This window comes from Callithrix jacchus, chromosome 5 (assembly GCF_049354715.1).
Source record: "Callithrix jacchus isolate 240 chromosome 5, calJac240_pri, whole genome shotgun sequence".
Taxonomy (NCBI): Eukaryota; Metazoa; Chordata; class Mammalia; order Primates; family Cebidae; genus Callithrix; species Callithrix jacchus.
In genome coordinates, this window is record NC_133506.1 from 86,319,012 (window position 1) to 86,333,703 (window position 14,692).

The 14,692-nt window shown below is 36.6% G+C and overlaps 1 protein-coding gene across 2 annotated transcripts in view; it reads right to left on the reverse strand.

The window, feature by feature from the left end:
- The window catches only part of NSF (N-ethylmaleimide sensitive factor, vesicle fusing ATPase), a 158,176-nt gene that overhangs the window by 106,865 nt on the left and 36,619 nt on the right, over positions 1 to 14,692 (reverse strand). For both annotated transcript variants that reach the window (XM_035300241.3, XM_054255956.2), the window contains 4 exons: positions 10,527 to 10,693; positions 7,456 to 7,563; positions 6,899 to 6,974; positions 4,364 to 4,519 (listed from right to left, as the gene is read on the reverse strand). In XM_035300241.3, coding sequence (XP_035156132.2) covers positions 4,364 to 4,519; positions 6,899 to 6,974; positions 7,456 to 7,563; positions 10,527 to 10,693 — 507 coding nt within the window. The remainder of the gene's footprint in view (positions 1 to 4,363; positions 4,520 to 6,898; positions 6,975 to 7,455; positions 7,564 to 10,526; positions 10,694 to 14,692) is intronic.

The window sequence follows — 14,692 nt, forward strand, 5'->3', positions numbered from 1 at the left end:
ATATAGCTGAAAAGCAAGTTATGACTAATACAAGGAAAAAAGATGAATGTCAGAAAGCTTCATTTTTTTTTTTTCTTTTTTTCAAATTTCAGATAAGCTCTTTAGCCTTAGGGTTCCTTTTACAGAGCCCTGGAGTTTGGCTAGATGTCTTAACCCCCATTTAAAATGCAATCTCTCCTCATGAGTGGGGGTGTGAAAATGCATTTTAAGAGTGTCAGTGTTTATGTTAATCTTAGCAAGAACTCCTTCTCTCCCAAATATGGCATGCACAAAAACCTTAGTGCCCTTTCTTCCACTGTTTTATTTGCACTGTTTTTAGCATGTGAAAGATGTCTGTGTGACTGAAAGGTTCCTTATCTTCTCAGCAGTTCTATTTCATAGAATAACTGCAATTTCACTTATGATATCAGAAAAGAGTTGCTTTCCTCTTGAATTTCAAAAGAAACCTTAAAAATACAATTGAAAATGGGCTTACAGAGGGAGACACTGGGGAAAGGAGACCAAAAAGAACACAGTGTCAGTTTCAAAGAATGGGGGCACAAGACCATAACAAGTGGCTTTCCTCCCCACTAGGTGGCCTGAACATCTACACCCCATAAATCCAATGAAAGACAGCGTGAGGCTGAGGCCTTCCCTCTACACCCTTTTCCTTCTAGGTCTTTCCTTGGGTAGATGTGAACCTATTCCCAGGATTACATTAAAAGAAGCTGACTAATTCTTTGACAATTATTCCACTGTTCATTGAAAAGAATTTTTTTTCTTTGACATTTATAATTTAGAGAGAATTGCCAGGGAGGCTGAAAAATGAAGTTTCTTTGCAGAAATGCTATCTTTGCCAACAGAAGAGCCACAGTGAGAACTGAGGTAATTAATCATTTATTTATCCTGAACACTCTCCACAAAACTGCATGCAGGGGAATATGTGTGGTAAATGTCTGAACACAGTATTTAGTATCTATTCAGTTAACACCTGAATATGCTGAGACAGCGATCAGCTGATGAACTGATTTACCCATACATCCAGATAGCAGCTTTGATGTTCACATTTCTACCCTGGGACTCAAATGTGGCTCCTCTTAGTCCACAAAGTATGGATTTAAGGTAATTGTTAATTCAAAATCTATCTTGTAGGGGTTGGAGGGCATTCTAACTAAATACCTATTTGGTATTTACTAAGCGCAGTTATAGGTTTAGTTTCCTTTGCTGGTTGCTCTCATACACTTCCAAGGAAGAGCTGCCACACTTGGGTTTGGGTGAGCTCAACTGCTTCAGATAAGGGAAAAACTCAGTAGTTACTCTGATTAAACAATAACAAAAACAAAAGTCTGAATTTATATTCCCCTAAATAATCCCTTTTCCTTTATCCCTCAGTTCTAGAGAGCTTTATGTGACTTCCTTTCTCCTTTAAGGGTTTCCTTGATGTTAATTCTACAAAGTATAACAAAAGCAGAAAGGTATACTCTATGTACTTGAAAGCACTTCAAGAGATAAACTAACAGATTGGAAACTCCAATACAGTTATTTTCATGTATAGTACCTCATTGAATCCCTAATTTTACTGCATAATTGTGTGCTTCTGGTTAAGTCCATTCGTCCTCCTGTAACTCATCGGCAACATTATGTATGTAGCTAAACTAATTTTCAATTTTGAAAGACAACATGAAATTTTATTAACAAAAGAACTCTTTCCTAGAAGCATAATTATCAGTCTGACGAACACAATGACAGAAGAGAAGAATATTCTAAATTTATTACTTTGTAAATTTGAAAACTGATATACAGGCAAAAAATCCACTTAGTAAGATTCCTGTTTACAAAGTAGACGTAACTCTAGACTCTATGGTAAACACAATAATTTGGTCTCAAGCCAAAAGTAAAGTTTTCTGCTTCAAACAAAAAAGCCCCATAACCTAAATGATTCTTTTCTAATCTTTTTTAAAATTAGAATTGATTTAACTAGTCATACTCAGTGTCCAGTTGAATCTCCGGACCATACAGATCTGCCTCTTTAGTTAGCAAAGAGTGAGACAAAAAAATCCATTTTGTTTCCACCTGACATGTTAAAAAAAAAAAAGAATATGCGTAAAAAAGAACTTGGTATAACTTTATTTATATTCTGTCAAAATGTAGCTGTTTTTATTTATATAACTTTACCAAAGCCTAATGAGAACTTTATAACCACACTGTAACTGGAGTGCAATAAAGTATCTTACTATATAATTCCCCCAAAATTCAAAGGAAAAAAGAACTCTCTATTAGATGATGGGGAATGACACACACATTACAAGAGAATTATTTCTCAGCCATTTACCCATTTAAAAAAAACAGGGAGATTTACTTTTTTTTAGATATTTGGAAGATTCATTGAGAATAAAGAAACTAAGTTTTTCAATTCAGCTCAAAAGCCAGGTAGCTTTATACTAGTTTTCTTTTCAATGAAATTAATAATACATGCTTCCTGATGGCAAAAAGCCATAAAGAGAAAAAAATATTGACTTTTCTAAAAGGATAGAACTCATTTTTTTTTCTAAATTACTGTACAAATATTAGAAAAATAAATCCATAAAAAAGGTTCTGGACAGTGGCAGTCACAAATTCAAATCCAAAGTGCTTAGTCAAAAAGCACACTACTGCAATTGAACTCATTTCAGTACAGATATCAGAAACAGATGAAATTCACTAACAAATTCCAATCTGTTCTGATTTAGTTTAAAACTCTCCGACAGCTGGCAAGGTCACAAATTGACCAATGTGAGTCCAACTTCTTTACGCAGTCTCTACCCAATGCATACTGACGTTGCTCATAGCCTCAAGTGCAGGATCTAGATAATGTACAAAGAGCAAACTAGTATCTGAATAACTGTATCTTCAATAGCTTCCAAACAGTGAGAAAACATTTATAATGAAAAGAGATGGCTTACTACCAAAGCAGTTATTTTTCTACTTGTTGGCTAAACAGTATAAATGTTCAAAGAAACAGAATCATTAGACTCTTCCTGCACTAGACCTCAGTCCTAAAAACTAGTAAAAACACTCCACAAGAAAAACTTAGAACATTTGGAATCATCTTTTTATCTCTGCTTTTACCCAAAATACACTTAAACAATATTTTCATGTCTTGATAGAGAATACACATTACCAAGATAGTGAACTACCACATTTAAAAATATTTTCCAAATTAAAATTCTGCTTTTAATGGACGTGGCCTTTGTATGTTTGAGATAAAAAGTATGTTATTGCCATTTCAAGCTGTATAAAACTCAGGTGATGAGGGTCTCTGTCATTTTCTCTTAATACAATTCCAAACTCGACCTTTACCCAGTGAACAGGTGTGTGCCGTGCCTGTAACTTATCAGAGTAAGCAACCAGGCAGAAAGGCTACCAACAATAGAAGGCTAATACAGTCCAAGCACTTAGTGCCTAGAAAGCAGCTCTTATCCCCACCATAATAAATATACTTTTATCTTCCAGTGGCAATTTAAAGATAAAGCATGATGGGGATGAGGGGAGTAATATATTCATATTCCTTCCATTTTTTTGGATACTCTTTTTACACTAATAGCCTGCCAGACACTGTTATGTTACACATTCCTTTCTCAGATATTCTGTCACTCACATTCCAATGGAACGATCATATGGATGTGAAAACAGTCATGACAGCATTTTCACTGGGCAAATAAAGTCACTTCACACAGATAAATTAAACCTTCAAGAAGAAAGTGATAAACGAGTTGTGCACTTCTTTGCATGCAATACAGAAACTCCAATGTATATCCTGCATTTGTCTTTTTGGATCCAACTTATTTAATTTAAAAACATGCCAAGTATCCATTTATTAGGTGTGAAGATGTACTAACCAGGTAATGCACCAGCACAGTAGAAAGGAATAGCAGCTAACATCAGAACCATGCAGACAGTCTAAGAGATAATTATTATTCAGCAGGGTAAATCTGACCCATAGTGATCTTTAGAGTCAGGTGGACTTTCTAAATATGCCCTATAGAAAAACATTCTTACATAAATAAATAAATAAAATGGAGCCACTACACATATTATTACTGTCAGGTGAAATTTCTAAATATGCCCCATAGGAAAGCATTCTTCAATAAATAAATAAACAAAATGGAGCCACCACAAGTCTTATTTCTATGATTTCCCCATAAAATTAAAATGTAATTTTAAAAGTTCTAGTATTACGAAAGTTTTTCAGAAAACTTATCTGTTCATTTTTAAATAAAAATTTAAGACAAAAATATTTTAATGGGTTTGAAAAACAGTTTCAAAACGATTGAAAAGAGAATCTTCATTGCATTAATTTTTTTAACAATACAAGACTTTATAACATTTTCCTTTTTAAACTTACCCATCTGCTCCACAATCTCTGGAGGAAATACTCGGGAAGCAAATGCTCGTCGGAAAATATCTGAAAATTCCTTGTCTAGACCTCCTATTCCCATTTTTTCAAAGTTCCAGTCAGGATTGATAATTGATTGGCGATTTTCCTTGGTTTTAGCTTTGCCTAGGTCAAACAAATATAACCAAATGTGAAACAAGGACTAAATTTATCATTAAGTCTAAAAAGACAGAACTCCCTGAGCATCTTAAATGAATAAAAAGAAGCTACCCTTACATATACAAAAATGAACACTACAATCTTAGCTGATTTTACAGTAAGAAGGATAAGTTTTGCTATGCTGTCTACTTTGACCTCCATTTATGGTGATATGCTGCCAAAATGACTAGTTAAACATGCTGTAGTCTATCTGTAATCAGTCCATAAAACTTGGTGTCATTAATCTTTACCCAAACTAATTAAAGCTGATCAGAAGAAACACCGTGTGCATATCTGATGAAGACAACACTAGCTGGGAGGAATGCAACTGAAATCTCAGTCGCTGAAGGCTCCTAACAAAAGTGTATTTTAAAATACATATATTTATGCAGATTACACTTATACTGGTAATTGGGCATATAACCCCTCAGCCTAAGGAGATGCACTAAGTTTGATGTCTTTGCTTTCTCTTCATTGCCCACAAAAGTCTGAAATCACCCTAAAGAATTCAATGATTACAAAATTTATGTTTAAAAATTTTCTCACAAGGACAAAAATTATCTAACTTAAATGTCAGAGTGCCACCTAAAGTAACTCAAGAGAACCACATTTACTATTTCAAACAAAGAATAAATTAAGTACCTTAGCACGTTTTATTATAAATAAAAAATAAAATAATAATATAGTTTTTATAAAACCAGGGAAGAAAATGTCACATTAAAAAATGTTTACCCTAAAAAATGCGTGATTTTTGAGGTGATATGTTAATTAGCCTGATATGACCATTCTACAATGTATATATGTATTAAAACATCAAATTGTACCCTATAAATATATACAATTATTACTGTCAATTAGAAATAAAGTAACACTTTAAAAAAAGTTTATACTAGATGATAATTTTATGGTTAGAGCTTTAAGGCCTTAAGATTTCCTTTAGAAAGGGAGCAAACATATTTTTCTTATACTCTACTGCCCTCTTGTGGGCAAAATTTACTGCATACCAATTAACTACACAATTTTTTTTCCATGGATTATGTGGAAATACCCTATTGTATGAAAGTTGTGCAACTCCCTTGGGATATCTTAACAAATGTACACAAAAATAAAATACAAAGAAATAACTTCACAAATGTACTAGATCAATAATAGAAAAATATATTCTACATCCATAAGCTGACATATAGGCATTAAAAATCATGTTATAGGTGTGTATTTAAGGTGTTTGAAACATGCTAAGCAAAAAAAGCAAATTACAAAACTGAAAACAGAACCAAATTTTATGGTGTGTGAGTTGTTTTCGAGTGCCCATCCGTGTTTTATAAATAAAATACTTTATGATTAGCAAAAACTAATAAGGGGGAATGGTAATGCGTGGGCCAGGAAATAAAGGCCGTGCACTCAAAGACTGCTAAGTGATCCTGGACATGATGAAGTGCAACCAATGAGAAGCCTCTACTCCCTAGTGGGGTAGAAATCAACACAGTTACATCAACCAAAAATAAGAATTACCGCCCAGTTAATGGCACCATTATTCTGGTGAGTTACTATTCTCAGACAAGCTGCATTGTTTAAATACGACAAAAGTTGGGCTAAAGTACAAGAGTAGGACTAAATCATGAATCTGCTGGAAAGACTTTACTTGCACATTCATCACTGAATCTTTAAAAGAAATGATGATGCTATCTCATTCAACACAAAAGCAAGTGAGTAGCATTCTACAAAATGAGTGACCAGTTGTCAGAGTCATGAAAGACAAAGTCTGAGGAACTGTCAGTGACTGAAGAAAACTAAAAAGACGGCACCACTAAATGCAGTCTGGGATCCTGAATCAGATCCTGGAACAGAAAAGAACACAATGGAAAAACTGGTGAAATCTGAATGAAGTCTGTAGTTTAGTTAGCAGAAATGAAATCACGTTAATTTCTTAGTTTTGATCATTGTACTTTTGATAATGTCAGATGAGACATCAACATCAGGTTAAGCTGGTAATGGGCATACAGAAATTCTCTGAGCTATTTCTGCACATCCTGTGTAAGCCTACAATGATCTCAGAATTAAAAGTTAAAAAATTTGTTTCTTCTTTTAGTGTGGTTTCTAGGAAATTAAAAATTATACATGTGGCTCACATTCTATTTCTATTGGACAAAGTTGATCCAAATATAGGTTTTAAACTTTTTCATCAGCAAACCTGACAAACAGGAAATACTCCATGCTTCCGTGATAAACTCTCTCAAGAGAGATGCCCTTCTTTCCTTTCCCTATTTGGAAATCACTGTAGTTGAGTTACATATAATAGAAATAGGCCTACTTCATTTCGAATTTTCTAAAAACTGTAAATCTTACCAATAAGATTAAGTGATGAATTTTCTGCTTTTTCAAATGCAACTTGACTGTTTCCAACAACCAGTCCTACTTCAATCTGTATGGAAAGACAATAATTAGTAGTGTAATAGCAAACTTCTGGACTTGTCAAAGCAAGGCCAAAAGTGAAGGGGAAATGAGCTCTCTCTGTGCAAAGCAAACCTTCAGACTATCATCTGCACTACTTTTACTTTTCTCATAACTTTCTTCTATAGTTCCTATATGCCTTCTTTCCATGCCTGTATCTTTCCAATAATGAGTTTCTTATTACTTATTCACAAGAAATATCTTCATTCAAGCAAATTATATGTACATATATGCCTACATTTTACATTACTATTAGGTCTTCAAGTAAGTACATTTTAAGCCATTTTAATAACAATGCTGGCTATGAAAGCAATTTGTTCTCCCTACTCCTACTCTCTTAAAAGAGCACATACTTTGAAAAAAGTCACTCAACAGATAGAAAAATTATAATCAATCTGCACAAATTACATTATAAAGATGATCTAGTAAAGATGATTAGAAATAAAACATACCTTCTGCCTTTTCCCTGTCGCAGGCTCTCCCTTCAGGATGCTAGGATCCATGGCTTCAATATCCTTCACCAGTAGGCCAAAAAGCTTTTCATTGAAGCTAAACACAAGCTATGTAGAAAAGAGGCAAGGGAAGAAAAATCACTTCATAATATAATGGTTTGATTCTCAGATCATCACCAGTGTTTTTCAAATGGAGAAAACCAGTTTTCTCTTATACATACCTCTCCAATCTGCTCCTCAAGCAAACTACTCATAGCCAATGACAGGAAAATGGAATTAGCACTTACAATTCCAGTGTCTACAAAATGACTGCAAAACTCATGTTTAAAATGTTTTTCACATGAATACAAATTATCTAATTTAATTGTGAGAGTGCCACCTAAAGTAATTCAAGAGTAACACATTTACTATTTCTAACAGAATAAAGTATCTTGGTATTTTATTCAAACATTACAGACAGTTGTATAATATTCACAAACACTCTTGGAAGCAGAAACTACTATTCCATTTTACTAGTGAGGAAGCTGAGATGCAGAAAAAGGCTACACAACAAGACTCAGAGTCACAGTAGATGAGAGCGCCAAGAGTCAAACCTGGGTCTGTGGCTCTACAATTCATGCTTTTCTATCACCAGGACAAAAGTGCAGAGACAGCTTTTGAATGCTCAATTGCTCATTCACCAAATATTTACTGAGTGCCTTCTAAAAATTTGGTCTTCTTCTATGTGCTGGCCTATAATGGTAAATATAACAGGTTGGCCTGTCCATCAATTCTGCTACTACGAAATACCACCAATGGGAAGAAGCAGTAAGGACAGTGATCTGGAGTAAGATATTTACTGCTTCGCTGTATTATGAAAGATTCTCTTTCATGGATTTACTTACTTCTACATCTACTGGGTTTTAAATTATTATAAATACCAAAACATTTCCTATTAAACATTCTAAATATTTTCTATTAGCATACTAAAGGTAAAAGCCATCAGGTTTAGCTAGGTAATCTGAGCGCAATTTTAGTCATCCAGTACACAACAGCCCTGCAGTGGCTCTCTGTTGAAGTGTCCTGATCTCCTTTCGTCAGAGGTTTAACTATGTATGCATGGTATTCCTGTCTTATTTTCTGTTTTCCTCAACTAGAAAGTTTTATGACTGCAGGGATCATATCTATTTTGTTCACTATGGATCTGCAGTGTCTAAAACAGTGGCTGGTGCATACTAGGTACTATCAAATATGTGTTTAATTCTTAGCTCAGCTATGTTCCTAACTGTGTAGCCATGGGCAAACCACTTACTTCTCTAGATCTTAAATTCCTCATTTGGCCAGGCATGGTGGCTCACACCTGTAATCTCAACACTTTGGGAGGCTGGGGCCAGGAGTTAGAAACCAGCCTGGTCAACATGTCAAAACCCCGCCTCTACTAAAAACACACAAAAAATTAGCCGGGTGTGGTGATGGCCACCTGTTATCCCAGCTACTTGGGAGGCAGAGGCAGGAGAATGGCTTGAACCCAGGAAGCAGAGGTTGCAGTGGGCTGAGATCATGCCACTGCACTCCAGCCTGGGCAACAGAATAAGACAAAATAAAATTTATCAAAAAATAAATAAAATTAAAAAAAACAAAATTCCTCATTTGTAAATGTGAAGTTAGACAGCTTAATCTCTTGAGGTTCATTCCAATTCTAGTACTCTTTTAAAAATAATGCAGTATATCCTTTTCCTGACTAGCAGAAATTCAGTTTTTTTTTAGGTTCTGAAATAAGTCCATTACCAAAAAAAGTTAAGAACTTTTTTTTTTTTTTGAGACAGGGTCTCGATCTGTCACTCAGGTTGGAGTGCTGTGCCGCAATCATGACTCACCGCAACCTCAACCTCCCAAGCTCAAGCAATCCTCCCATCTCAGCCTCTTGAGTAGTTGGGGCTATGCCCAGCTGTTTTTTTTTTTTTTTTTTTGTAGATACTATGTTCATTGTGGGCAAAAAAAAAAAAAAATTTTTTTTTTTTTTTTAGAGACAGGGTCTCACCAAGTTGCCCAAGCTGGTCTTGAGCTCCTGGTCTCAAGCGATCCTCCCACCTTGGTCTCCCAAAGTGCTGGGATTATAGGTGTGAGCCACCATGCCTCATCAAGAGCTACTTTTTCTCGGTCAGGCGCAGTGGCTCACGTCTATAATCCCAGAACTTTGGGAGGCTGAGGCAGGCAAATCACCAGAGCAACCTGGGAGTTCAAAACCAGCCTGACCAACATGGAGAAACCCGTCTCTACTAAAAACACAAAATTAGTGGGGTGTGGTGGCGCATGCCTGTAATCCTAGCTACTCAGGAGGCTGAGGCAGGAGAATTGCTTGAACTTGGGAGGTGGAGGTTGCAGTGAGCCAAGACTGTGCCATTGTACTCCAGTCTGGGCAACAAGAGCGAAACTCCATCTCAAAAAAAAAAAAAACCTACTTTTTCTACAGATCTATATTAGCGAAAGAGACAGAGTGAAAAGAAATTTCAGATATATATATATGTCTGCAGTGTTCCCAAATTTGCTGAGGGAAAAGCTGCTGTAATTATATATGACATTTTAATCTAAAAGCTACTTTAGAATTTTTCTGAACAGACTCCTTGAGTTCAGTAAATACATCTTCCTCACTTCTTTTTTTTGAGATGATGTCTCACTCTGTTGCCAGGCTGGAGTGCAGTGGCACGATCTCAGCTCACTGCAACCTCTGCCTCCCAAATTCAAGCAATTCCCCTGCCTCAGCCTCCCAAGCAGCTGGGACTACAGGCATGTGCCACCATACCTGGCTAATTATTTTGTGTGTTTTAACAGAGGTGGGGTTTCACCATGTTGGCCAGGATGGTCTTCATCTCCTGACCTTGTGATCTACCCTCCTCAGCCTCCCAAAGTGCTGGGATTACAGGTGTGAGCCACTGTGGCTGGCCCTCCCTCACTTTTTAATCACTCACCTTGGATATACCAGTTGGTATGCAAAACATCTCCTATTTTTTAAAAGGTGGAATTAATTTTGGACAACTGCAGAAATTAAAATACCTATAAAGCTAAAGGAATGAAAGAAAATTTAAAACTACCTGTTGTCCCACTGAGAAGGCCTGGTTGTTGAACTGCTGAATAAATTCTGCTGCCATCTTGTCGGTGTCATAAGGGTTGGAGTCAATGCTTTTTTTCTGCAGGAAATCAATCTCGATGGTCATTGTGCCAATACACTGTTTGGCTTTGTCAAATGTATATAAGGAGACTAGGGGTAAAAAGAAGCATTTTTTAAAAAATCACAGGAGTACCAAATACCTGTTGTGTTTCTAGTAACTAAAAGTTTCACATTAATGAATCATAATAAAACTACTTCGCCAAAAACAGGGTTTAAACAGCCTTCACTGGAGGGACACATAGGTACAGGTTTAAAAAATAATAATAACCACTAGAAATTTTCTTCCCCAGCTGAATTAATTAGAAATTGAACAGCAGTCTCCTGTTGTTATCCCTCATCCCACTCTCAACAGGATCACAGTCCTCCCCACATGGCCTCTGTATCTTCCTCCTCATTTAATGCCGTACAATATGGAATGTCCCAATGCAGCTGGCATAACATGCTATTTCCAAATAAGATTTTTGTTTGACACAAAAAAATAGCTAAGGTGGGATAGATGAATTCTTTTGGCCTAAGAAAGTAGGATGCAGGGGGAAAAAAAAGCTTGAAAAACAATGTTTACTAGGGGAATCTGCTCCAGAGTAAGTCAGAGTGTGACATTTCTTTTTTATTACTACAAAAATGTTTCTGAGCACCTGCTACATCTAGGGAAGGACAGTAAGTTCTACATGTACAGCATGTAGATAAATGCAAGGACCAGGTTTTTAACTCCTCTTCAGAGTAACAACATCTAACAGTTTCTTTTAGGTGCTTAATATATTCATGAACTGTTTAAACGAAACAGTAACAAAAACCCATGGTTTCCCTGCCAGTAACAAAGGAGGCAATAAAGTACACATACAAAGCCTTGGCTAAGAAAATTCCTGTTCAAGTCACATAAAAAGTTCTAACATGACTTTTAGGCTACAATGGAATACATTCGAATATTGAAGTGTTACACATATTTATATCATGTAATAACTGTTCAACCAAAAACCTTTAATTGTACAACTACAACACCGTTTGTGCTGTTTTAAGAAAAATAGGTGTTAAAACAAATTTTGCTAGTGACAGAATTACAAAGAAGCATTTCCCTAGGAATAAAACTTGATTCTTAAATCAGCTCAAAAAGTTTACTTATAAATGCCAGTTTACAAACTTTTAAAGTGACAAATATTATGAGGCTGTATACGGTATTGCTACTATTAGGAAAGAGTAGAGTAAGCCACACAGAAAAGTTCAAGAGGATTTTTGCATTTGAGTTTCCCCAAGAGGGCAACTTGATTATGCCCAGTAAGAAAGAGTCTATCGCTACTCTTCAATAAGGCTTAATAGACACACACAGACACAGACACACACACACACACACACACACACACACACTCTCTCTCTCTCTCTCTCTCTCTCTCTCTCTCTCTCTCTCTCTCTCTCTCTCTCTCTCTCTCTTCCCCTACTATTATTTTCCTTTTAGGTTCCCTGAAGATAACCGTCCTAACCTTTGCCAATGGCCCCTTAAGGATAGCAGCAGCTCTCTTAAGCAACCTCCAATGAGCTGACTCATCAAAGAGCTGACCAACTTTTATTCCTCTAATATACACCCGTCAGTTGAAAGCTTTGGGAGAATTTTTTAAATGAAGAGTTTCTTCTGGAAAAAAAAAATACTGCAAACTAGGTATCAGCATTAAAATTAGAAAACATTGACAGTGAACTCTATAAAAATCCAAGAGGTTTCTGCACCCTCAGTTGCTTTACAAGGTCTAAGTTCTCCAGCCATTTCAAAGAAATCCAGCTGGAAATGATGGGTGAAGTGTATGCACAAAAGATAACACAGTTATCTTCCAGAACTCCAGTCCATGGAACAAACCTCCAAGAAAAAGCCTTTAACCAACTTTTCACTTAACTACCAATCCAAGTCACACCGGGTAAGTAAGCTTCTAAAGTTCTCACCACAAAAGCAGGTAATAAAAAAACATTGTTTTCAAACAAAAGATCATTGCTTTGAACAACAGTCATGGCACTTTTGTGAGTTACTGGGGTCAAACAGCAAGAAAGGAAAAAAAAGTCACTGCAGCACAGCTTTCAGTTGATTGGCATTAAATGCCTGTTGCAAAGATTCGAGTGGTTTGCAAACAAAGCTGTTCTCTTCAAAGGGACTTTGAGTCTGTGTGTTTCAACAGCTTTTTCTAGCAATGAGAAGAATCGAAGTAAATAACTGAAGTTCTCTGTGCCTTGATTTGTCACATCTATAAATCAAGAAGACTGAACTAGGTAAGTCTTCATAATCATTTCATACTCTAAATTCCATTCTAAACTAATTTCTTATATTCTAGCCACTTGAGTTATGTACAAGGATTTTCTGTAAACTCTTATTTTATTTTTGAGATGGAGTCTCACTCCAGCCTAGGCTGGAGTGCAGTGGCACAATCTTGGCTCACGGCAACCTCCACCTCCTGGGTTCAAGCGATTCTCGTGCCTCAGCCTCCTGAGTAGCTGGAATTACAGGCACATGCCACCATGCCTGGCTAATTTTTGTATTTTTAGTAGAGACAGGATTTCACCATGTTGGCCAGGCTGGTCTCGAACTCCTGACCTCAAGTGATCCGCCCGCCTCAGCCTTCCAAAGTGCTGGGATTACAGGCATGACCCACTGCACCCAGCTAATTTTCTGTAAACTCTTTAAATGAAATTGCTTATATAATCAGATTTCTGTACTTTGGCTGGCCATTTAAAGGGAGACATATATATTTTAACTATTTCAAAAGCAAAATAACAAAGCCTGAGAAAAGAACACAAAATGCATTGAAGATCAAATAATAAATTCAAATATTGGCTAAAAGTTTCAGAATACTCTCCTGTCTCCAATTCTGGATGGCTTGCTTCTTCTTAACATTTCCTAGAAAGTACAGGTTACATGCTGAGTAACTTTGACAGGCAAGAAAGCTTAGTTGTTTTCCCTGTGTAGTGAAAATATTTATAGGCTGAAATCTTTTCTTTTTCCTTTTGAGACGGAGTCTTGCTCCGTTGCCCAGAATGAAGTGCAATGGCGCAATCTCAGTTCACTGCAACCTCTGCCTCCCAGGTTCAAGTAATTCTCCTGCCTCAGCCTTCTGAGTGGCTGGGATTACCGGTATGCACCACCATGCCCAGCCAGGTTGAAATCTTAATGTAAAAATGAATACGTTGATTCAGCAATTCAATTTCTAAGTGTCTGTCCCAGAAAGATGCTAGAACATTTGTCTAACAACACATCTATAGGGAGGTTCACTGCAGCATTATCTGCAGTACTTAAACAATAAAAAATGCTTATCAATAGGGGGACAATGAATAAAACGTAGTATATTCATAATGTAGAATACTATACAGCAATTTTTATTGAAATGAAAACTTTGCCGGGCATGGTGGCTCACATCTGTAATCCCAGCACTTTGGGAGGCTAAGAAGGGAGGATCACTTAAGTCTAGGAGTTAGAGCCTGGCAATACAGTGAGACCCTGTCTCTACACAAAATAAAAAAAATCAGCCAGGCATTGAGGCTGCAGGGAGCCATGACTGCACGTACCACTGCACTCCAGCCTGTGCAACAGAATAAGATCCTGCCTCAAAACAAAAACAAACAAACAAAAAAACACAACTTGATAAACATTTAATAAAGATGGATGGTGTGGCCAGGCACAGTGGCTCATGCCTGTAATCCCAACACTTTGGGAGGCTGAGGCAGGTAGATCACCTGAGGTCAGGAGTTTGAGATCAGCCTGGCCAACATAGTAAAACCCCGTCTCTACTAAAAATACAAAATATTAGATGGCGTGATGGCAAGCACTTATAATCCCAGCTACTTGGGAGGCTGAGGCAGGAGAATCGCTTGAACCTGGGAGGCGGAGGTTGCAGTGAGCCAAGATCACAACATTGCACTCCAGCCTGGGCAAAAGAAGTGAAACTCTGCCTCAAAAAAAAAAAAAAAAAAAGGATGGATGGCCCTTGGAAACATAATATTGAGTGACCAAAGTCTATTGCAGAAAGTTTTGTACAATATCATACCATTTTGTGCATTAAAGACACCAAAACAATATCATAATGCATATAAATGTGTATATATACACATATGTATATC